At 39.8% G+C, this 25407-nt stretch overlaps 1 protein-coding gene across 3 annotated transcripts in view; it reads right to left on the bottom strand.

Moving 5' to 3' along the window:
* The window catches only part of PATJ (PATJ crumbs cell polarity complex component), a 308551-nt gene that overhangs the window by 21404 nt on the left and 261740 nt on the right, over nucleotides 1-25407 (bottom strand). For 2 of the 3 annotated variants that reach the window (XM_070405247.1, XM_070405249.1), the window contains exons 35-42: nucleotides 24029-24112; nucleotides 18560-18753; nucleotides 16304-16451; nucleotides 14831-14917; nucleotides 10517-10628; nucleotides 9248-9285; nucleotides 4128-4250; nucleotides 3282-3386 (exon numbers count right to left, since the gene is read on the bottom strand). In XM_070405247.1, the coding sequence (XP_070261348.1) occupies nucleotides 3282-3386; nucleotides 4128-4250; nucleotides 9248-9285; nucleotides 10517-10628; nucleotides 14831-14917; nucleotides 16304-16451; nucleotides 18560-18753; nucleotides 24029-24112 (891 nt within the window). The remainder of the gene's footprint in view (nucleotides 1-3281; nucleotides 3387-4127; nucleotides 4251-9247; nucleotides 9286-10516; nucleotides 10629-14830; nucleotides 14918-16303; nucleotides 16452-18559; nucleotides 18754-24028; nucleotides 24113-25407) is intronic. The other variant, XM_070405248.1, reaches the window with a different exon arrangement.

Below are 25407 nucleotides of genomic sequence, written 5' to 3'. Positions count from 1 at the left end.
AGAATCCATCTGATTCAAACTCGCCTGAAAAAAATTTTTTTTTCCAGAGGTAACATTACCCCAACTTTTTCTTCTATCTCCTTTGCTGCCAATTACTCCCTGGCTCTCTATTGACTTGCCAGGGAGTAATCTAAAAGAAAGAACTCAATTGTATTAAAGATTGCCAGTGATTTATCTGCCAGTTGTAGTGACTTTTCTATATTTTTATTTACTTTTGCCTTGTTAGTAAGTGTGCTATTCTTGAAATTTTTTTATCCCTTAGTGTCTAGGAACTGTATTTTTTGACTCCCGGTCCTTTTCTATTTTTCCAGGTAATTTCTTTTTGTATGTACATGATAAAAATTAAATAATACAGCACATAATAGAAATTCAATGCTTTCACTCCCTAGAGACACACTGAACTTTTCTTAATTCTACAGATATAAGCTAAATGTTGTTATGCTGATAAGCCATTTTTGAAATTTATCATCTTTTAAAAAATGTTTTATTGATTTTTATTTAGAGGAAGGGAAAGAGAGAGAGAAACACAATTGGCTATTGGCTGTCTCTGGCACGTACCCCAACTGGGGACTGAACCTGAAACCTGGGCATGTGCACTGACCGGGAATCAAACCAGCGGCCATTCAGTGAACCAGTATCTATGAAGTTTAATGTGGCAGGCAGGGTGGATGGCTTAGTTTACTCCGTCTGTTTCCTGCATTGAGGTCCTCTCACCCCCATCACCGGCAACACATTTCTTGTGCCTGCTGGACATCTCTCCACCTGGACGTGCCAAATTACAATGTTCTCTTCGCTCCCAACACACTCTTCCTGAATTCCCTAGATTAGTTAATGCTGTCTCAATCCACCTATTTTCCTATGCGCTAAAATGTTTGGAAAATTTCTTATAGAACCCAGAACAAGCCTCACAGTTTTCTTTGGTGATAACAATCCCTCATATGCTCTTTTTATCCTCTATGTTCAAAAAAAATAAAGAGTAAAAAATTTTTTTTTCTTTTAGCAGAGAGCCTGAATTACCTGATTTTATTCAAAAACAATTCTATAGTACTTTTATAGACAAAAGAGCTGAACTGAAAAACTAACACACTACAGAAACAAATATAATTGGAAACATTTCAAATGACCCCTCATAGCCAAATCAATCTTCACTGACCAATCTATAACTGGGAATAAGAAACCATCAGACTTGAAGGTTATGGATATCTACCTCCTTATTACACCTAGAGATGACAATTTAAACTGTGAGGAGAAGCTTCCAGAAGTGCTGGTTGTCTCTTCCCCTTTTTCCCCCTTCTCCACTCTGCAGTTGACCCAGATCTTGATCTTCCCTGTGCAATTAGTAGTTGCTGACTGCTTCTCAGATACACTGGCAATAGTCGTTTTCACATCGTCAGACACAATTATCTGGCTTTCCCTATGGTTCTGTCAATGGGCTGGCTCATCTGATACTATAAATAATTACCGAGTGACAAGTGAGCTGTGATCATTGGATTGCTGGTACTACTCCTTGCACTCTGTTTTAATTAAAGCAAATACTCTATGCAAGGGAAACGTGTCTGATGCAGAACACGAGAGTCTCCTGGGCTTTGTGTCTAAAGCCTTTGGCAGCACATCTACTCCATACTCCTAACTGTGCACATTACACTGTCAAATCCCAAAGGATTCCCTTGAGCTTTTAATAACACATGTTAAAAAAAAAATAACACCAACTCATGTGATTCATGCAAGAGAATATCATTTTCTTCTTAAAATACAGACCTAGGAAAAATAAGGAACTCCTTCAAAAGTGTGTTCACAGTGGCAACTTGGCTGAACGAAGCGTTCATTCCGCGTGGGAGAGCATGAGTTCATTTTCATGCAAGGGACTTTTTATAGCGACTGTTATACTTGCGCCTTGTGTCCCCATGTCCTTGTGAAGAAGGTGGAGCTGGGCACATAATATCAGTGAGTGAAAATAGCAATACGAGCAGATTTTGCTGAGGGGAACCCTTTTTTGTCTTGGCATAGTTATCATCTGAAATAACTTCCTCGTAAAATTCAGTACCTAACCAATGGTCCACAGCTCTGAGGTTGAAGAGTTGCACTTGTGGGGCCTCTAGAGATCGGTCAGCCTAACGTGAAGGCGAACAAAAAGGGAAGGACTTGGAGGCGCTGACAACCGGCAGAGGGAGGAATGGGAGGTGACCGTGTAAGTTCCCATGGGAGAGTGTGGACACGGAGGAGAGGGGAAGCCGACTCTACAGCCAGGCCACATAGTGTTCCGGTTTGTGCTCAACAAGAACTCGGGGACCCAAACCCCTGAATGAACAGGTCGTTGATCATGTGAACGCCCTTGAAACTGATGGTACTTTTTATGATTCTTTTCATCCAGGCTAAAAGCCAAATACTTTTTCCAATGTCTATTTTGGCACTTTGGATCGTTGAGCGTTAAGCACCACAGATTGGTTCTCCCAGAAGTAATGGTTTTTCAATAATTCAAACTTATTTTATGGCTAGAATGATCGGAGCCCTAAATGGCTAGCCTTGTCTCTCAGGTACAACATGATGGGTTTTATTCTTTTTACCTGTAAACCACTGAATACTACTTCTGCAGAAGTACGGTGATTAGGATCAGACATTTCGGGGAAACGCTTTAACGAAACTCACTGCCGTTATGCTGCCTCTCACTCACCGCATATCGATCTCAGACACATTTGAAGCGCTGAGAATCTAAGAAGCGGTAATTAACAGCGCACCTGATTTTCCCTTCCTGGTATAGGTCCCTGTGCCTCTGGACAATACACTTGAGGACCACAGCGGATAAATACTTGCCTGCCTTAGTTGATGACTACCACGCAGTGAGAATTTAACAGTGTCGGCAGTCACTTAAGGTCCTGGAAAGAGAGCATGGTAATTCTCCCTTCTTTTAATGTGAGTGGAAGAACTAGCACTTGGGCAGTTCAGTAACAGTTTTTGGGCAGAAGAAAAGAAATCATTTCCTATTCCTTCCAAACTCCGTTTTACAAAAGAACGCTGGAAGCTAAAAGCCTCGCTGATTTAGCATGTGAAGCAAAGAGTAATTTTTCTCCCCTTGTTATGCTTTCATATAATCATGCTCACTGCCTGTGTGGGTGGCATTCAAGAATTTCTGAATAAAAATAATAATTTCTTGCTTTCAACCTTCATCATTCACATCAGCAAGCACCCCGCTGGGCAGTGATGCTGACTGCCAGTGACGCTCAATCTGTTTTGCTCGCCACTTATCTGCCTTGAGCAGCTGCGTGCTCCTTTGATCACAGTACCTGCAGGATAATGCGCCCATAGGCGTTCTTCAGCAGATTAACCACGTCCGCGTGAGACAGCCCATCCAAAGGCTGCCCGTTGATGCTGACAATCCGATCTCCAACCTGGAAGTACAATGGTGGGAGAAAATCACTATCATTAAGAAAAATTAAATTTGAGAAGAATGCTTGAAATTGGTTGGAAGTCATAGTCCCCATTTGTGGCCATTGTGAAGGTTCCTCTGTCTCCGGTGCGTGCATGTTCCAGCAGCACGAGGAATTTTTATGGCTCTCCTCAGACACAGGCCAATCAGAGAAACAAGAAGGGGGTCAGCTTTGATTATTAAGAGGCATGGCAGGCCACTTTTGTATTTTGGTAATGGTGGCATTTCATACATCCATTCGCCAGGAATAGTGGGCCGTACAAATGAACTGTTCAATAAAGTTCTAATGAGGAAGCCAAATATTTTCTGCTTTATTTTTCTACCTAAGTTAAAATTAAGGGGCAATGGGGAAAAATTATGACGATGTTGGTTCTTTTTATTGAAGGAAGATCCTACGGTCAAATCACTCTCAGGTAAAAATGAACTTTGGGTGGAATTAGGTGCTAAAAAAATGGTATGGAAGGCTTTGTAAATGAGCTGCAATTTCATTTTTCATCGAGAAGCTTTGATACAAACAATAATATTTTTATATGCCCACGGACCCAGTGAATTTCAGGTATAAACTTTCTCTAATGCATTCTGCCCTCAGCATGGGTCTCTCCAGGCTGTTGGAATTCCAACTTTAAACAAAGTGCCCATGGCTGCCACTTCCTCTCCCACCCCCCACATGCTGTTAGCACTTCACCATTCCCCCTTTGTTTACTTTAAGCTTCTGTGTGCGCGCAGCCACACCGCTGGCCTGAATCATGGCAATAAAAATTGGGATATCTCCTAAGGGACTTCCTTTTCCTCCAGCAATACTGATTCCAAGGGCATCACTGGGCTCCTAGGAAAGAAGCAAAACACAACACATATTTAATAAAGAGCCGTAGCCAGATTGTCCCATGATAGCTGCTGAACAAAACACTCAGGGCTGCAGGAGGTCAGGGTAACACAGGACTTAAGTTCAGGGCCTTTGGAGTCAGAAAGACCCAGGTTTCAGCTCTAGCACTGTAGCTGGGGAGTCTTCAGTAAGTTCCTTAACCTCTTAGAGCTTCCATTTCTAGTCATAAAATGGGAAGAATACCACCTACTTGACAGTGTTGGTTTGAGGATTAAATGAGACGATATAATGCAGCCCTGGCCCACGAAAAAAGGCTCAATAAAAGGCAACAGGAAGGGCCCTGGCTGGGTAGGTCAGTTGGTTAGAGTGTTGTCCAGATACTCCAAGCTGTTGGTTCAGGTTCGATCCCGGGTCAGGGCACATTCAAGAATGCATAAATTAGTGGAATAACAAATTGATGCTTCTCTAGCTCTCTCCCCCTCCTCGCTCTCTCTAAAATCAACAAATAAAAATTTTAATTAAAAAAAGGCAAGAGTAGCCCGGCCGGTGTGGCTCAGTGGCTAAGTGTTGTCACATGGACCAAGAGGTCCCCAGTTTGATTTCCGGCCAGGGAATATGCCCGGGTTTTGGGCTCAATCTCCAGTAAGGAATGTGCACAAAGCAGTCGGTGGATATTTCTATATCTCTCTCCCTCTCTATCTAAAAATCAAAAAACACATAAAAATTTTTTTTTAAAAGGCAGTAGTAGCCTTGGCTAGTTTGCCCAGTGGTTGAAGCATTGGCCCTTGAACTGAAGGTTCTCGGGTTCGATTCCTGGTCAAGGGCACATATCTTGTTTGTGGGTTCCAACTCTCTCTCTCTCTCTCTCTTTCTCTTTCAAGATCAATCGAAAAAATATCCTTGGATGAGGATTAAAATAAATAAATAGTTTATTTTTAAAAAAGGCAATAGTAGTTGTGAAAAAACAAAACCTATGCTACCGCTCAGTTTAGTGGCCAATTTTGATGCAACTTGGCAAGTATGTTCTCATATGGTGTTTATAATTAAACTGCCACACATAACATGCTCTTGGGGGTGTGAACAAACAGTCTTGGCTCTAAAAGAGCCGCACAACTGTGTTAAAACAAAGGATGTTAGAGGACACTCACTATAATGACAACAGAGTTTGGGGAGAGAATTAAATGTGACAGGAAATGCTCCCTAAGATATTAGGTAAGGCAATATGGTTTACTCGGACCCCGCTGAAGAGATCCTGGCTTCAGTCCAGGCTTTCCCCATATTTCTATCATAGGGTTAGCATTTAAAAAATCACTAGAGGAAGAAATGACAAGTTCCAGATTCAGCAGGGTGGCATATACACGATAGCACCTTCTCCTGCTGATTGAAATGGAGAACATGTCAAAATAACAAAACACAACTACCGGGGCTTCTGAAAAGTAAAGAAACTCAAAATGTGGTGGAAAACCAACACTTGGAGGAATGACAGCAGGGATGAAGATCCCCGGTTCTAAATGTTTTCCTGGCGACGCTGTACTGAGGGGGAGACCCAGGTAAGGAGCTGTAGAAGTGGTACACACGGCTGATGTTTGGAGAGAAACTCCCATCTTTCTGGGCAGAGGAACCAGGAAAAGGAGCCCCTGGTGGCAGGAAAATAAAAGAAGAAAACGAGAGTGAAGGGAAACAGAGGAGGGATCCTCTAACTCTGAGTGAACCCGTGGAATTCTCAGGCTCAGGTGTGAAACAGACCCAAACTACAGAACGGAACCACCACTCACAAAAGGGGAGATGCAACGTGTAGTCTCAACCTAACCGGGTGACCGCATCCTGTCTACACAGCATGACATCCATGGGGTCTAGGGTAAAATCCTAAATTACTTGACACGCCAAAAAACAGGAAAATGTGACCAATTAAAAAAAAATGATGGATTGATTTTAGAGAGAGAGAGGAAGGGAGGGGAGACAGAAAGAGAGAGAAACATCAACCTGTTGTTCCACTTATTTATGTGTTCATTGGTTGACTCATATGTGCCCAAAACCTTGGTGTATTGGGATGGCACTCTAACTCAGCCACCTCACCAGGGCTTTTTTTTTCTTTTTAAATTTTGGTTTTATTTAGTTATTTTGTAAAAGTTTTTTAAAATTGATTTTTGAGAGAGAGGAGGGAGAGGGCGAGAGAGAAACACTGACTTGTTGTTCTAGTTATTTATGCATTCATTGGTTATGTGCCCTGACCAGAGATTGAATCTGCAACCTTGGTGTAGCCAGACGACACTCGAACCAACTGAGCTACCCGGCCAGGGCAATATTTTTTTCTTGAAATCATTAAAATATGTAGAAAAGTTGAAAGCAAAAATTATCACATTATTTGGTGGGGTTCTCAGATTATGTAAATGTAAACATATGACAACTATGGCAGAAAGGTTGTGGTAAAGGGACCTGTATGGTCGCAAAGCTTCTACAGTTTTCATTGATCATCTAAAAACATACACAACTTAGGGTGCTTCGATTTGACCTCAGTAAATTTGGAAAAAGGGTAAAGAACAAAATAACGACAAAAACCATATAAAGAACCTTACAACCTCATGTCACATAAGTGTGAGGAATTATTCTTTATTATTAACTAGAGGCCTGGTGCACAAAATTCATGCATGGGGTTGGGGGGAGGGATCCCCTCAGCCTGGCCTGCACCCTTTCATAATCTGAGACCCTTTGGGGGATGTCGGAGAGAAACTCCCATCTTTCGCAATCTGGGACCACTGGCTCCTAACCACTCGCCTGCCTGCCTGCCTGATCGCCCCTAACCACCTCTGCCTGCCTGATCACCCCTAACCACTCACCTGCCTGCCTGATCGCCCCAACCACTCGCCTGCTTGCCTGCTTGCCCCTAACTGCTCACCTGCCTGCCTGATAGCCCCTAACTGCTTCTTCCTCAGCCCCCGCCGCCACGGCTTTGTCCGGAAGGTTGTTTGGCTGTCTGGTCTAATTAGCATATTATGCTTTTATTATTATAGATATTACTAGTGCTGCCATGTCAGGCCTATAAGACAGAAAAATGGCAATGCCTCTCCAGTAACAGGCAGCCTATATCTTGTTTTCCAGAGTATTTGTGCCTAGCTGATATTTTCTGACTGCATCAGTAGTAAAGCCCTGCGTGTAAAACGGCAAGACGACTTTCTTTATGAAGTTATTCTTGGACTGTGTGCGGGAGAATATGATTGGTAGGAGCAGGCCTTTTAATAAAAGCTTGTAAAAACAAATAGCTGAAATGACTAAGAAAACATAAAATGACATTTTATAAATCTTGGAATAAGGAGAAATTCATGCAATAATTTGGTTTTGTTCAAATCCATCATGATGTTTCCTTAATTTATCCATAATTATGCACATGTTGGTACATTTAACTCCCTCATCACAGGAACATATGAGTTGCCACTCTGGTGGAAAGATACTGGGAACAAATAAGGCAGATATAGTCAAAGATGTAGCCAATAATAATGGATGCCACTTCCTGGACATTAGATGATGTACTAAGTACTACGCTAAATATACTAAATGCATTACTTCATTTAATCCACACAACAATGTTTACTTGGCAAACAGTGTTATCACCCCATTCCACAGATAAGAAAACTGAGGTTAAATCACTTGCCAAAGATAACAGAGGTAATACATAGCAGAGTGCCTTCAAACACAGCTATGATTGACTCCAGAGAACTAAGTTATGTTGTATATCACTTCACTGCAGTTATGATGATTACAAGGTCATACTTTTTTTTTTTTTACTACTTTTGAACCCCAAATTTAATGGTTAAAGTGATCAATATAGAAGTCCACTTTCCAATATTCTGGATATCATGCAGGAGTTTGAAATTCTGGATCTGACAAATGTATGAACTGAAATGCATCCTATGCAATCTTCTCAGGAGGGCAATTTAGCGATATGTAGAAAAGCCTCTAATAGCAATAGTGGCTTTGGACTCAACAATTTCATTCCTAGTAGTTAATCCTGAGCAAATACCCATGATATGGGCAAGAAGAAAATACAAAGATATTTTGCTATAAAAGATAGCAACAGTTGAGGAATATGCTAATTGTTTTATAAGAGGAAGCTATAGCATATTCATATGATGGAATATTATGTAACCAGTAAAAATCATGCTATATGCCAGCAATTTTCAACCTTTTTCATCTCATGGCACACATAAACTAATTACTAAAATTCTGCAGCAAACCAAAATATATTTCGCCGATCTGAAAAAACATAGGTGTAAATTCTTTTTCTTTTATTTTTTATTAAAATAGATATAAATTTTTAAAAAATGTTTTTTTTTTTTTATTGATTTTTAGAGAGAGGAATGGAGAGAGAGAGAGAAACATCGATGTGGGAGCAAAACTTCTTTTGGCTGCCTCCTGCACACCTCCTACTAGGGATTGAGCCTGCAACCCAGGTGTGTGCCCTGACAGGGAATTGAACTGGCAACCGTTTTGTGCATGGGATGACGCCAGGGCAAGTATAATTTTGATTCAATTACACTGGATGACCATTGTGTTGACTGTTGTCATTTTTTTCCCTTGACAACCTAAGGGAAAAGAAGTCAGTGTCTCGACTAAATAGTCAGGTATTGCATGTTTTAAAAAGTCTTTAGACATACTGGTTGAAAATCACTGCAAATGCTGTAAAAAAATCCCAAAAAACGTATTGCATGGCTAAAAGGTCTTGGTTTAAAGTTAAAAAAAGCTGCCAAAAATGATACCATTTTTTGTTTTGCAAAACTTTTAAGTACATGCACAAAATGTAGTAGATATGCTGTACCAAAAAATTCAGTTGTCAGCTAGTGTTTTACCATATTTTTCTAAGTCTGTTTACGTTACACAGACCCCATATATATTCAGTAACTTAAAGGAGCACACTGATAATCCAACCAATTGTGTGAAGGGGAAAATGTACATTTTATGCAAACCCAACACAAACCAAGAAAACAGCGAAATAACAGACTTACCCTGATTATTTCAACGGTCCGTGGTCCCATATCCGTGCCTATCAATAAAGAAGCAACAAAATTAACTTTTTAAAAAAACTTTATTTTTAATTTTATTTTTTTGTTAATCCTCACCTGAGGATATTTTTTCATTGATGTTTAGGGAGAGTGGAAGAGAGAGGGAAAGACAGAAACATCAATGTGAGAGAAACACATCGGTTGGTTGCCTTCTGCACAAGCCCCAACCAGGGCCTGGGGTTGGGGAGGAGCCTGCAACCAAGGTACGCGCCCTTGACCGGAATTGAACACTGACCCTTTAGTCCTCAGGCTGATGCTCTATCCACTGAGCCAGACCAGCTAGGGCACAATTAACTTTTAACATTAAGAGATAATATATGTAGGATATAAAATTATCTCCTGAAAATGTGTCATTTTCTAGGCCTTTCAAGAGAAAATACTGAAACAAGCAGGCATTATATCCTTTCTCAAAATCCAAACCAGCAGTCATCGACCAGGGGCTGTCTTCTATATTAAAGAAGTCCTCTCTCTCTGAGACAGATGTGGCCATAAGCATTTGGTCTGACAAAAGCTGATGGACTGTAGCAGTAGCTGCCTGAAATATAGTGATTAAACGGCTTGGAAGACGAGCCATTTGTGTTTTACTGTATGTTTTTCTGACTTAAAGTAACCATCTATCCAAGGAAAGGATTAAGAAGACCCTTGCCCTCACTGGCATATGTACCTCTCACCTTTCTTGAGTGACTAATAATTTAAAAAATTTTTCTCTTTTGTAGCCCGGCTGCAGTGGCTCAGTGGTTGAGCATCCACCCATGAACCAAGAGGTCTCTGGTTCCATTCCTGATTAGGGCACATGCCCTGGTTGTGGGCTTGGTCCCCAGTAGGGGGCATGCAGGAGGCAACCAATCAATGTTTCTCATCATCAATGTTTCTATCTCTTTTTCTCTCTCTCTAAAATCAATTAAAAAAAAACATTTAAAAAAAGAGCTTTACAATTTTTTTCTCTTTGTAAATGATTTTACTTTAGGAAACACTTTTGGTTTCTGCTTTCCCACTTTCAGGTGATTGGTATAAAGTTAAAGGCATAGTCCAGAAATGAGTCTCTAAGGCCTTCCTTCCTTTAGAATAGGCCTTTCCGAAAGCTTGGGGCTTACGTGGCCAAGTACAAAGATTTAAAAATATCTTAAAGGTAAAAAAATGTATTAAAAAATTTAATATTAAAATAACAATTGGGTATCAGGATGTCTTGCTGGACGTGTGTCCACGGAATACCTGAATTTCTGCGGGAGGGATCAGAAGCTTTCTTTGTGCCAACCAGGCTTTGCAGGCTGGAGATGACAGGAGCCAGGGCCGGGTGGAAGCTGTGAGTGCTGTGCTGACTCCCCTGCAAAGGAAACCCAGAGATCAGCTGTGCTGGAACACATGCTTGGGCTCAACACTTCAAACTTATTAATTAGTGTTTCAATTATGGAACCATAATCATGTAATCGAAAATTCTTAAGAGACTAAAAAGAAAACAAAAATTACCCATATTCACTCTCTTACCACTCTAGTACAACCCCATCGAACATTTTCCCCATTATATGTGCTTTCATATATGGTTTCAATCATCAAGGAAGAAAATATAATTTAAGCTTTTCTTCCTCAATGTGAAATAAAAAACATTTTCCTAAGCTGTGACACAGTATTTATATATGATCAGTTAATGGCACTATGTGTTAGTTGGGGCTGGAATCAACATTGATTCCCTTATCGCCCAAAGGACATGATCTATTTTGCTAAAACAAGCATAATAAAACCTTGAATAATAGAAATTTGACCAAATGGAATTCTCAACTGTAGGAGAAAGCAGCAAATATCCTAGGAATATGTTGTTTTAAGTAATATGTTAAATTCGTTTTTCTCAAAGATTTTCCTAGGGTCAGGAATAATTTGGCTCAATCGCTATATCTCCACTACTGCCCTCATAGCCATCTAACTAAATAGTTGAGGTCTACAATGTACAGTCATGTATGGCTAGTGGCTACTCAATGAAATTATATACACAGTGAAGGACCTTTGCAATGAAGAACCCAATGTCACCAATAACAAATAATTTTCCCCCCAAATTATCAAGGTTGTGCCCAATGGCCTCAAAATTTTAAATTAAACCTAAGACTACAATGATCACTTGATAAATTATAATTTAAACCACTTCCTTAGTTCTATGATGAAAGCTGTTTAATGTTTTAACACTCTTTAAATATGAAAAACTTTAAATCTAAGTAAAGTTAAAAGTAGACATCCATACACACACCTAGATTCTACAATTAATATCCTATATAATAAAAGAGTAATATGCAAATTGACCCTAACGGCAGAATGACCTGGCTGCCTCCTGGTGGTCAGTGCACTTCCACAGGAGGAGCGCTGCTCAGCCAGAAGCTGGCTCAAGGCTGGCCAGCACAGTGACAATGGTGGGAGCCTCTCCTGCCTTCGCAACAGCACTAAGGATGTCCGACTAACTGCTGAGGCCCACTCTTCACTGCCAGCTTAGGCCTGATCACCGGAGGAGTGGGCCTAAGCCGGCAGGTGGACATCCCCCAAGGGGTCCCAGACTGTGAGAGGGCACAGGCTGGGTTGAGGGACCCCCGAGTGCATGAATTTCCATGTACCAGGCCTCTAGTTTTGATATATTGTCCTTTTCCCATATCCATTCACCTATTCATGACTCAATTTGGGTTTTTTTTAAAGTTCATTTCAAAATAAATTATAGACATAAGCATACTTCACAATGAATATATATAAAGGAGTATTTTGATATTTCCCTGAAAAGATATGATTTAAATCAATGGTAATAGATAATACTTAGAATTGAGTAAGTATAATAAGTAACTTTTGCCTAAAAAATGTGCTTCCCAAGGCCTTTATAAATATGGACTTCTCCTGGCAGTGTTCCCTTAGGTATCTGAGGAAAAGATTTCTCTTTTGCATTACACACTTTCTTCTGCAGAGTAGATACTCTTTTCTGGTTAGTGGGAAAAGACAGTTTATTTTATTTCATCTTATTTTTTAACCCTCACCTGAGGATATGTTTTTACTGATATTTAGAGAGAGAGAGAGGAAGGGAGAGAGAAATCCATCAGTTGCCTCCCATATGAGCCCCAACCAGGGGTTGAACCTGCAACCTAGGTATGTGCCCTGACTGGGATTCGAAACTGCAATCCTTTGCAGGTGTATGGGATGATGTTCCAACCAACTGAGCCACATGTCCAGAGTGGAAAAGACCTTTTTTCAAAAGTGGCTTCGTGGCCCTAAGGCTAGAAGATCTCTCTTAATGATCCTACTTTCTCTAGGCCAAGTTAACAAGTTAAAATTCTCCTTGGCCCTCAAACCAAGGCCTCTATCACCATAGCTTATAAATGCCCAGAAAGAAACCTGTGCTCCTAGAGGGCCCTGGGCCTACAGATGGAAATGTTTGGGAATGGCTTCTTCTTTTTCTCCATCTGGGTCATGGGCTGGTCTTGAACTTATAATGAAGGATGCTTCCTTTTCACAGTCAAGGTTCTTCCAATTAGCCAAAAACCAGTGCAAACTCTCACATCATCTCAGCCATAATTTTAAGGACAAAGTAAGGATAAACTAGATTTACTGTTTTTTTCTTAAGACTGAATTAAACTTCTACCCTTTGAAATAAAAACTCTGTGCAAAAAGGTTAGATAGAAGTATTTGATACTTTGTTCCAGGTTTCCAAAATATGACAGCTTACATTTATATACCAAATAAATGGCAATGGTGGTTGCCATTTAAAAAAAATATATATATATATATTTTATTGATTTTTTTACAGAGAGGAAGGGAGAGGGATAGAGAGTTAGAAACATCGATGAGAGAGAAACATTGATCAGCTGCCTCCTGCACACCCCCTACTGGGGATATGCCCGCAACCAAGGTACATGCCCTTGACTGGAATTGAACCTGGGACCCTTCAGTCCACAGGCTGACGCTCTATCCACTGAGCCAAACAAGTTAGGGTGGTGGTTGCCATTTAATGATAGAGCTTCTAAATTTTTTGTTCTGTATTTAAACCTGAGTGTGAACTTTATCAATCACTAGGACGCTCATACACATTCCTCAAGGACAGAAACCCAGTTCTACCTATCACCTCACCTGTCAATCCAAACTTTTCTTAAAACTCTGGAATCCCTTGTACCCTTTGTACCTTTGCATATGCTACTCCCTCTACCTGGGATGCCTTCTTGTCTTTCCATCTTAAGAAACTCCTTTCGGAGTGAGACCTGAGGGAACCTCTTCTTTGTAGCTCTCATGTACGCCCCAGAAAGAAACATTTCATCTCCAGTACTGTTCATTCTGCATTCTAACCCCTTGTATAATGAGGCTTTAATGAGATCACTCAACAAATGAATCTTCCATTAAGGAAGAGCAGAGACAACTATTTTTTTGCATCTTAAGTTCCCACTGTTGACACAAGTCAGGCCAGAACCATCACCAGCCTTCCACTCCTGGACTCCCACTGCAGCACTGTATCTTTTAGGACATGTGATATTTGCTGCCCAATGTCTAGGCCAGAAATAAAGAAAAAAGTTCTAAACTTAACATGATGTTACTGGGTTTGACTGCTTTGAGGATTCTTTTAGACAAGCCAGCTAGTCTGTGATACTATCTGAACAACAGTATTTTTCTTCACCCATTTTCTAACACAAGTGAGGCAAAGAAGACAGCTAACAGCATTCCGGAAGCACCTGTGTGCTAATCACAAAATCCAAGTCTTCTGAACAAAGGTCTTGGACAGGCTTTAGGTCTAAAGCAACCAGGGAGGGGACCAAAAGTCATGCTTGTAACCTCAAAACAAAGGCCCATCTATAATCCACAAAGGGGACTTGGGGGTAACATGTAAGTTTCTATAGTTTTATTATATACCAAAGGGACCAAAAAATAGTCTGCCATCTTGATTTTTTTCAGCCATTACAATGAAAAAAAACAACCACAGTGAAATATACTTTGTTTTTTTTTAAAAGTGGCACTTACATCAGCCTGGCAAATAAACATAAGATGTTTTCAAACCCACAAAATGTCACCCATTAAGGCCTCCTTCCCACAGGGGAAACCCTCACATTTCACTCCCCTAGGAATATGCCATTAATTGCCCTCAGCATGTGTGAGTGGCTATTCACAAGTTAACTTTATAGCAATATTTAATTGAATGAATAGAACAATGTTGTGCTAATGAGGGTCAAATTGCCACCAGATGTTGCTTCTTCTTTTTTTTTTTTTAAATAAACACAGCTGTGTTACATGCATGCATAGGCAATACAGAACTAATAGTGGGGGAGAAAAGTAGTCCTAAGAAAACATTTGCAGGCAATAATAGAGAGAAAAATCTAGGGATTAATGAATTTCCATCCCACCTTTCATTTTTTATTTCAGGCACATAAAAATACACTGAACTTGGTATTGTGAATATGCTGTATATTACATATTATTGTAATACTGCATATTACACAGTATTTCCCCACTTATGAAATGGGAAACCTTCTCTCAGAGGGACAGGTGAGTGCGCCAGTCTGACGGGAAGCCATCAACCACCTGGCTGTTCTGTGATGTCTTCCTTGAGGCGGCCCAGGAACCAGCTCGGAGTCTTCCAATCTCCAGCTGCACAAGCCCTTGCGCACACTTGGGAACACAAGAGAAGGACAGAAGTGAAAAACAGTAGCATTTACGTCCTAAATGACCATATCACAGCCTCCACTCATCTCTGCAGCCAAGACTTGTAAATGGGTGATGAAGGCAAGAGGAAAAAAGGAAATTCAGTAATCAAAAGAATCATACCAAGTAGCAAAAATTTATCAACTCAATGGTATTCCTCTCAGGATTTCATGACTTCTTTAAATGTGTTTAAAGGGTTACATTTCAATTCACCTCCATGCTCTTGTAATAAAAGGGTCTGTGAGCAATGAAATAACTAAGCAAAGGAGTGAAAAGGAAGACAGAGAAAACAAAGGTGGAGGTAATCCACAAATACAAATCTTCTTGAGTGATAACGGAGAGTGGATATCAGGAAATCAGGATTTAAAAATAAACAAAATTCATTTGCCTTCGCAAAAGCTTCTTCCGTGGCTATTTGTAAAACAGAATAACATGCACTTGGTTATAGTTGAATGGAAATTTGTAAGATTTTTTATTAACCAGTTTCTTCTAAAGGAGGAGGGTCCATGTGGCAGAGATACTTGGAAGTGAAGGGAGAGACAGCTTGGGTGGTAGCAAAACCACGGAAGCACAGCACTGTGATCTTGGCCATGCAGTTCTACCTTTCAAACTCCTCTTGTGAAATGGAGGAATTGGTCTAGATAATCTTTAACATTCCTCAAGTGAGGAAAGCTGGGTTTGATGAATTCACGGTAAATATGCTCCCTGACATAGCCCTAGGGAGGAGGATGAATTTTCTGACTCCAGGAGAGCCCATCTCATCAAATGCATTCATTTAGAGGACAATTGTGGATACTTGGAATTCTCACAATTATGAAAATATAGCTTAAAAATACCAACATAGGGTTCTCCTCACTTCTGCTAGTCAATATAATAACTAACTTGCCCTTCCTTCCTTCCTTCCTTCCTTCCTCCCTCCCTCCCTCCCTCCTTCCCTTCCTCCTTTTCTTTCTTTCTTTCTTTCTTTCTTTCTTTCTTTCTTTCTTTCTTTCTTTCTTTCTTTCTTTCTTTCTTTCTTTCTTTCTTTCTTTCTTTCTTTCTTTCTTTCTTCCTTCCTTCCTTCCTTCCTTCCTTCCTTCCTTCCTTCCTTCCTTCCTCCCTCCCTCCCTCCCTCCCTCCCTCCTTTCTCTCTCTCTCTCTCTCTCTCTCTCTCTCTCTCTCTCTCTCTCTCTCCTCTTCCTTTCATGAGTTTTCTTTTAAAGCTATTCCTGGTTGGTGAAAATAATCAGAGATTACACTTCTAGTAACAAGGAGAGTCACCATAACATTCACCCCATTGATAACCACACTAGATTAGTCCGGCTTCCGCTGGACTTCAGCTGGGGGCTGGGCAGGAAGCAGCCAGGGACTCACCTTGAGGACGGTGGCCACTGTCTCCTGTGAGGCATTTCTCATGTCTTCCCCATTCACAGATAAGATCTGATCTCCACGAATCAATCTCCCATCAAGGTCTGCAGCTCCACCTTTCACGATGTCAGAAATAAACACTCCGTTTCCATTTCTGTGAATAGCATAAAGCAGTGGATATTTGCACAACTTAATATTCCTTTATTAAATTTGAGATTACTAACATTCTATATTGATTCACTGAGTCCTAAAGCTTCAAAGAAGGGCCCTACAAAGCCATCTGCTCCAGTGATAAACCTCAGAGTGCTCACCCTTTAAATAGATTATGCCTATTTATGCTGCCTATTGTAATGTTCACTTTTATTGGCCCAAGGGCATAATTTCTGCAAGAGGATAATTTTAGTGAAATGAAATGGAAATTAACTTAAAAAAGTGGAGTTAAGTATTCTTAAAATGTTATTTCCTTTGAGAGATCAGTTCAATTATTAGCATCTGATCTATTTCTAGACTCACACACCCCTTTCTGGACAATATATTTCAAGGTTTTATTTATATTTATTTGATGAATAAATAAAAAGATGTCTCAAAATTCAAGAGGTTAAAAAGTGTTGACCTTAAAAAGTTTCCCTCTCACCTCTATTCCCTAGTCCCCAAGTTCCCTTCTTATAGGGAACCAATGTTACCATTTCTTGGGTATCTCCAGGAGACCTGCTGTGTACACACAAGCAAGTGCATGTGGGCATAATACATGTGTGTGTGTGTGTGAATGGATATACATGCACATACATTCTTTTTTACCTCCAGTTTTCTTTTCTTTAAATTTGTTTTTTTGTTTGTTTTTGTTGTTTTTTTTTTGTGTGTGTGTGTTTTTTGTTTTTTTTTACTGAATACACCTTGGCAATTGATCTTTATTGGCACTTTGTGTTTCCTCATTGGATTTTATGGCTGCATATTATCCTATGAATGTTCCTTAATTTCACTTATCAGTAAACTATGGATGTATACATAGGTCATTTCCATTCTTTAGCTATTGCAAACAAGGTGCAACAAATAACACATCTACAAGCATATATTTAGGATAAATTCCTAGTTGTAGAATTGCTAGTCAAAGAATTATGAATTTGGAGAGCTTATATATCTGAGCCTTTACAATGGAACTTTTTGTGCTAAGGAATGTGAATGTTCCTTTAAAAACTCAATCTGAAATATTGGTGTTGTATGACGATTATTTCATCAATCTACTATGAGACAATAACGTAAAAACCATTACTCTTAGTGGAATTTCCCAAGTCCATGTACATGTCACAACAAGAAAGCAAACTTCAACATGGATTCTAGTTGTTCTGCACCCACAAGTGCATTGATTTTGTTTAGATATACAAATCTCAGCTTTTTTGTTTTGTAATGCATTTAGTATTTAATATTTTTATTTTAATAGTAGCTTAGCCTGTTTGAAAAAAGCACTAGGCTAGTCATCAAAGGTCTATGAGGGCATGTGACATTATATATACTATATTTTTGGTGCAAACTATTGGGGACATGTTTTTTAACAGAAAACTATTGTCACGAAGAATTTGTGTCCCTCAAGTATGTCTACTCAGCTAGTTTTAGTAACCCTGCAACTAGTTTTAGTAACATAGTATGAAATTAACATGGCAGAGTAATTCTTAACCCAAGATTGCATAGATCTCTCTCTTGATATTAGCTGCTTCTTGGGTATCATTGTTTTAATTAACCCCTTTAAGCTTGAGATCTAAAAGACTATAAGTTGAAAGAAATGTGCTAACTGTTCATACTTGATAAGGGCATAAGCCTGACAGTCTGGTTGATTGAGGTTAGAGTTTTCTCTTGCTATGACATTTTTTGGCGGTAAGATCTTGCTCAGAAATATGACCTATGTTGTTCAAGTGTTCATAAATATGTTAATTTTAGAAATCATCAGTTTATACTAGGTTTCATCTTTCAGTGTTTTTTTTTTTTTTATTTCAGAGAAGAAGGGAGAGGAAGAGAGAGATAGAAACATCAATACTGAGAGAGAATCATTGCTGCCTCCTGCACACCCTTCACTGGGGATCGAGTCCGCACATGTGCCCTTGATTGGAATCGAACCTGGGATCCTTGAGTCTACAGGCCAATGCTCTATCCACTGAGCCAAACTGGCTAGGGCTATCTTTCAGTGTTTATAGGCATTAGTCCCTAGAACTCTGAAGGAAAGAGCCAATCAATCCTGATCTGCATAGCACTTTTTTTTTTTTTTTTTACCGTTTCCCAACGATGCTCAGGCCCAGTCCTCTGCCAGCCTTCTTCTGCAGATCTACAGGGAAAAACTCCAAGTTCTCCTCGTCCCTGTAGTGTGTCTCATCTCTATAGACCACCAGTCGCACCTTCTGGGGGGTGTGCCTCAGGGCTGTGATGGCTTCTTCGTGGCTGGCGTTCCTCAGATCAACCCCATTAACCTGGAACAACAGGCATCCAAGATGAGCTGGTGACAGCAGAGGCCTCTCACCCTGCTCTGTCTGCTGGAGCGCCTTGATCCAACTAGTGAAAAACCTCTAGAAATTTCTATCCATTAAAAAGGAGGTGACCCTTATACTCCCCCACCCCAAATAAGCATGGAGGGTGGGTTAGTATACATGATCATGCAATTTTGCATAGCTGTGAACTTTACCATGGAAGAGAGAGAGAGAGAGAGAGAGAGGGAGAGAGAGAGGAGGGATGAACTGGTTCATTTAACTAAGGTCAAAGGGAAAATAAATATTAGTATTTGGTCAGCATTTTTTTAAAAAAGTATGTTTTTATTGTGTGTGTGTTTTTTTTAGAGAGAGAGGAAAGGAGGGTATGTGCCCCAACTGGGAATCAAACCTAGCGATCATTCAGTGCCTTTCAGTGCATGGACTGATACTTAACCAACTGAGCCACACCAGCCAGAGAGGTCAGCGCTTTTAGACTCAGTTTCCTTACTGAATTTGACATCCTCACTTTTAACTGCTGAGTCACATGTACTTCAGAACAGGCTGGAGGAAACGAGGGACCAGTATTTTCAACAGCGTCTAAGACCTGCTGAAGTCCATTCATTTGAATCTGGATCTGAGTGAGCACAGATAGGACCACACGGGGATAGCAAACTTTCCTGAAAATAGTGCTGAGTAAGCCTATTTCTGGCTCTACTTCTGGCAAAAGTCATGGAACCTCTGTTTCCTTGTCTGCTAAATGGAGATCACAGCTAACTTATTTTTTACTTAAAAAATTTGTGTATTAGCCCTTTATGAATATTTACTCTTTTTAATGCTTATACTAACTTTCTGAAATAAACATTATTACCTTATTACAGATAAGGAAACTGAGGCATGAAGAGGTTAAGTGACTTGATCAAGGTTGCAGAGTGAGCAGGTGGAGGAGCCAAAATCAGAAACTGACTCTTTCTAGTTTCTATACCAATGCTGCCTCAAAATTTACTCTTAGAATGGGTTACTGGAGCACCTTGCCACAAAGAAAGCCAAGGACTGATACTAGTTAGTGAAATTTGACACAAAGGAGGAATTGAGAAGCAGAATAGCCCGGGATTCAAAGGAAGGGAGTCATGGCCACTCCCTCAAGGTCACAGCTAGGAAGAGCAAAACACAGGGAAGGATGGGCCCAGGCCATACATGGCCAGGAGGATGCCATAATGGAAGAGTTCCCTCACGATGTTGGTTCCACTGTGTTCTGGTCCAGCGGTCACCAACCTTTCAGACCTCATGGAGCACCAGTGGTCCATGGACCACCAGTTGGCAACTACTGTAATCTGGTCCATCCCTGTGTGTCCTGGGCAGGTCATGTCTACCTGTTGACCTCTATTCCTTCATTTGTACAGTGAGGGGCTGATCTGAGGCTTTTTCCAATTCTAACATTCCAAAGACTAAGGACTCTTCTCATAAAGAATGGTGACAAAAAAGGGAGAAAAGAGGAATGAGCCCCTCTCAGAGAAGGTGAGTTTTGAGCTGTTACTTAAAGCTGATTCTGTCAGCCAAGAAAATGTTTCAAAGCCTAAGTTTTAAGCTACTGTTTCTTTTCTGGTATATCTGGTACTCAGAGGAACTATACCCAGAATGATAGTGGCTACACATGGGTTTTGGATATAGCTAGACTTCAGTTTGCTGATTCCAACTTATTTATTTATTTATTTTTATTTTTTTTTTTAAAAACAGCTCACCACTGTTAGTCTCTTTTTTTTAAAAAATATATTTTATTGATTTTTTACAGAGAGGAAGGGAGAGAGACAGAGAGTTAGAAACATCGATGAGAGAGAGACATCGATCAGCTGCCTCCTACACATCTCCTACTGGGGATGTGCCCGCAACCCAGGTACATGCCCTTGACCGGAATCAAACCTGGGACCTTTCAGTCCGCAGGCAGATGCTCTATCCACTGAGCCAAACCGGTTTTGGCTGATTCCAACTTATTATGTGGAACCTTATGTAAATTACTCAAGCTAAGCTTCACCAGTGTCATCTATGAATTGGAGATGATAATGATACTGATATTTGCTCAATGTTGTGAGGATTCAATGGAACAAATCCTGCAATGCATTTGCACAGGGCTGGATAAGCTCAATATGGTAGAAGCTGACATTGTACAAGAAACTGAGGTAAGGGCAGTCAGAGCTGCTTCCTCTCAGCACCCGCCTTCCCTGTTACTGTAGGCCCATGAATTGTTGAAGTAAACCCAAAGAACAAAGGGGAAAGCAATGTCTCTAGAAAGTGTGGGCTGAGCTGATTATTTCCGTGTATTCCAATAGATGGCACACAAGACCACTTCTGCTACTCAGTTAAAAAAAAAAAAAAAAAAAATTACCTCCATGGATCGAAGGAGAATTCCTTAAGCCCTCTAAAATACCTTTCGAAGGACCCTAGCAATTAAACTTTTAATTAAAAGCATTGTCATTAAACTCTACCACTACAAAAGCAATTTATACTAAGTTCCAGCTTTGAGATGTCTGCTCAAATCAAAGTGATCTGCTCCAAGTTCAGTTTTCATTTCCTCCTCTGCTTATCAAGAGACACCGCTAAATGCACACCACTCATAAGAGAAACATTGCTATGTGGCTAGAGCGTTGTGGAGTGATGTATGACCTTAAGTGCCTTACAGAAGCACTATATGCATTATTCAGAGCCTTGCTTGCAGAGGGATAGCGGTGGTAATAGCAGGGCTCCTTATTTGAGTGGAAGGGCCATCAGAAGCCCCAGTTGTCAATGAATGTATCACATCCCGTGGGTAGGATGGGCAGGTGGGAAGGTGGGTGAACCATTGCTTTAGAAGGGAAGAATAATCCTCATTATTTTATTCCACAGGGAAAACCAGGCATTAGCTCTCTACTCTTTCTGCTCTCACCTGCACAAATAGCAGAGAATAGTGCAAGAAGAGGTAAAGTAGAAAGAAGAAATGACCCTAAAATGACAGCCAGAAAGAAGACAGTCCATGCTAATCATAGAATCATAAATCTTGCCATGCAAAAAAATTATTTGACTATATCTTTGTAAGCAAAATCTGGCATGTCCTATGTTTAACATGAGGATAGTATGAAAACCATGGTAGGCCAGCGCGCACAATGCAGAGGACCCTCATGAACAGAAAGGCCATCGTTGGGAAAAAGCACCAACGTAGAGTTGCCTTGCTTTATCGTCTCGAAATATAGCACACCAAAGCTGCCTGTCTTCTCCCGGCAACCTGCAGCCCAACCTGATTATGCATTACTGTGCATCTGCACACAGCAACCACAATCAGAACAAATTCAAAAGTGGGTCTACAGCTGTTTAGAAAGGAAACATGTTACTTGACCAAACTGAGAGATAGCTTTCTTTCCTTTTTTTTTTTTAAATAGAATTTTATTGATTTCATAGAGGAAGGGAGAGGAAGAGAAAGACAGAAACATCAATGATGAGAATCATTGATCAGCCATCTCCTGCACACTCCCAACTGGGGATCAAGCCTGAAACCTGGGCATGTGCCTGGACCAAAAATCGAACCGTGACCTCATGGTTCATAGGTCTATGCTCAACCATTGAGCCATGCTGGCTGGACAAGAGCTATCTTTCTTAACTAAATATATATGTGCTATTGTGGACTAGATCCTATCCTGTCCATCTTTAATGAAAAGTGTAGACCACTCATTCATATTGGTTACAATAATTTGGCTAGATGCCAGGAAATGGTTTATTTGACCTTATAAATTCTCCTTCTACTTAAATTTGCTTTTTTCATGCCAACCTGTCTTGAATGTTCTTCTATACACTTTATAGAAGAGAGCAGCTATAGCTGAGGGTCTATTCAATACAAATAGATATGGTTAAAATTTTTTTATTGAGGTATAACTGTTGTAAAATAAATAATACATATTTAAAGTGTACAATTTATAGTCTGAATTTATATGATTTTATACCTATGCAACCATTGCCATAATTAGGATAATGCACATATAAGCCATTATAGAATAATCTGTGGGCTTACAATCATATAGGTATCAAGGCATGTAGGCATCTGTACTCTTCTGAATATTTGATTTATTCAATTATAAAACTAATTATGGTACAACCTGTTAATTAGAAAATCCACCCCCAAACTCCTGACCATTACAAAATGGTGTTGTACGCTAACACAGTTAAGCCAATTCCCAAAGAGGCCTCACTTATTTTTCTAACCTCATACACTTGTACCTTAAATGAATGTACTGGGAATACGTCCTAATCCAATGATAAAGCACAGTAAAGGCCTGCAGAGAAATCCTATAACTTGCCCTGAATTTAATTTGTAGTCAGCCTGGCCTCTTTTAACTCTTTCTTGCCTATATTTTCTGCCCTTAATTATATCTCTGGTTTCATCTTGGGAGGCAGACTTGAACCACCAAAGGGAAAAATAAAATGCTCTGATGTCATTCATAATGTCGTAAATATTAAAGTTGCAAAGCAAAAATGCTCATGCCCGCCATAAAATGTTAACTATTCAATTAAATTCATCCAATGGAAGAAATAAATGTTGCCTACAGGTTTCACACCATTGAAAAAGCTCTTTAGTTCCACCTACCAGGACGCCGGGCATTGACTTCCATTCATCCGTTCCCCTTCTCAGACACTGCCTGCCTTGGCACTTTTTAACAGGCTTTAACCCTTTGCTAAATGCGAGTCCATTTGAAAGAGGCAAGTTAAGCATTTCAGTTCTTAATAAGTACCAGATGCCACCTAACGGGAAAAGGTTCTACATTTCCACCAACTAGAAAACAAACGTGGCAAGGCATGGGCCTCCATTTGACTTCAAGATTTATTAGGAATAAGAAAATATTACTTACAGCTACAGCAAAGTCTTTAAAATGTCAGGTGTGCATGTTTATGTATATGCACTTTTAGGAGGGAATTTAGGAAGGTATAATAGAGAAGGCAAAAAAAAAAAAATCTAATTGTAATACTACGTAGTCTCATTTGACATTAAGATTAGGGAACCATAAATAGTACTTTTCCCTTGAATTAAAAAAATGTTTTCACAGACAGATTTAGATTTATAATCTGTCATGATTCTAATGATACTTATTCAGTGTGCATGAAAAACAGGAAAAAATAAGTACATGTTTTCTTAAATGGGAGAGAAATAATTGAGGATATAGTGGAGTAGAAGATAGCAAATATATAAATTGGATTTTGTAGGTTAAGGTTAGTAAAAAAACCATAGTGTTGGTACAAAATAAAATTCATAATCATATACCTCTAATATCTGGTCACCAGCCCAAAGTCTTCCATCTCTGGCCGCTGCTCCTTCCTCATAGACTTCATGTATAACTATAGCATCCTATAAAAAATAAATTCTTATTAATTTTCAACAACCACAAATGCTTCCTTAAACAAACCACCAACTCATAGGCAGCAATCCATAACTTGCTATTTGCTAATAATGTGATATTTTATTTGACCTAAAGATAAACAAAATACACAGTTATGACATATGCAGAGGTATAATTAATTTTTCCTAAGCTTATTATTTCATTCCTTTAGGCCTGGCTTTGCCTAATATTTCAAGTTAAACTTCCCCCATGTGTTTTACTGTAAACTCTGAACATTGCTGCTGTGTATGAACTTGAGGTGAACTATGTGTCATTCTTATTTATATTTTATGGTATATTTTGAAACATGGTTTCAGGTATTTATTGGTATTCAAGGATTTGGCATAGATGTGTGGCCTGATGAATGGGGGTTGTCAGGCCTCATTACTTGGGCAATTAAAGAAAAGAACTTAGTGGAATGAACTGGCCCTGGACAGAGCATGGAGTAAGGGAAAGAGCATTCATGCTCTTAAGTGTATAACACCTATAGGTTCGAATCCTGACTCTGCCACTGGAATTTTGGGCAAATTAACCCCTGAACTCTGAGTCAGGAATTCTGAGTCATAAAATGAGGACAGTACCTAAGGAGGTAAGCTCTGGTTGAGGAAAGGGTTTCATAGTTAATGAATTTAAAAAATAATTTGTATATTTTCAAATTAATCATCTTAAATTTTTTATCACCATAAAAATAACATGTGCCATAAAGGACTCAAGAAATATCACAGTAAACACTGAAGGACAAAACAAAACAAAACAAAAAAACAAAACAAAAAAAAACAAACACTGATGAAGAATGCCTCCCACACCAGGCCCTCGGTGACACTCCCTAGAGACAACCACCATCAACGGTTTCATCAGGATCCCTCCAGCCAATTTACATCTATTAGTACACACCCCAAATTTATGTTTTGGGGAGACTAGTTTAAAAATATTCAGTGGAGTCTATCCACACAATTTTTCTCCTTCATATCGAGCAAGTAGGTAAGCTTTGAAATTTCTTGTCTTGGGTATTTTTGTGGAGCTGAAAATGGAAGCAACCAGAAGTCATTGGTTCTTTCTGTTGTTTATAAAACTGACTGAACAGATGTTGTTGAATGGACTATGCTATGTGTCTTAGAAGGCCGCTGGGAGAAGAAAAGAGCTTTTGAAAGGAGACAAGAAACAGAGATCTGTGGGTTCCATGAGAAGTGAGGATTGGCCCTAACCGGTTTGGCTCAGTGGATAGAGCATCGGCCTGTGGACTGAAAGGTCCCAGGTTCAATTC

This window comes from Myotis yumanensis, unplaced genomic scaffold (genome assembly GCF_028538775.1).
Source record: "Myotis yumanensis isolate MYYU_CA2020_CCGP unplaced genomic scaffold, mMyoYum1.0.hap1 SCAF_2, whole genome shotgun sequence".
NCBI classification, from domain to species: Eukaryota; Metazoa; Chordata; class Mammalia; order Chiroptera; family Vespertilionidae; genus Myotis; species Myotis yumanensis.
Note: the sequence above shows the minus strand (reverse complement) of the source record. Positions and strands in the feature narration are given on the sequence as shown.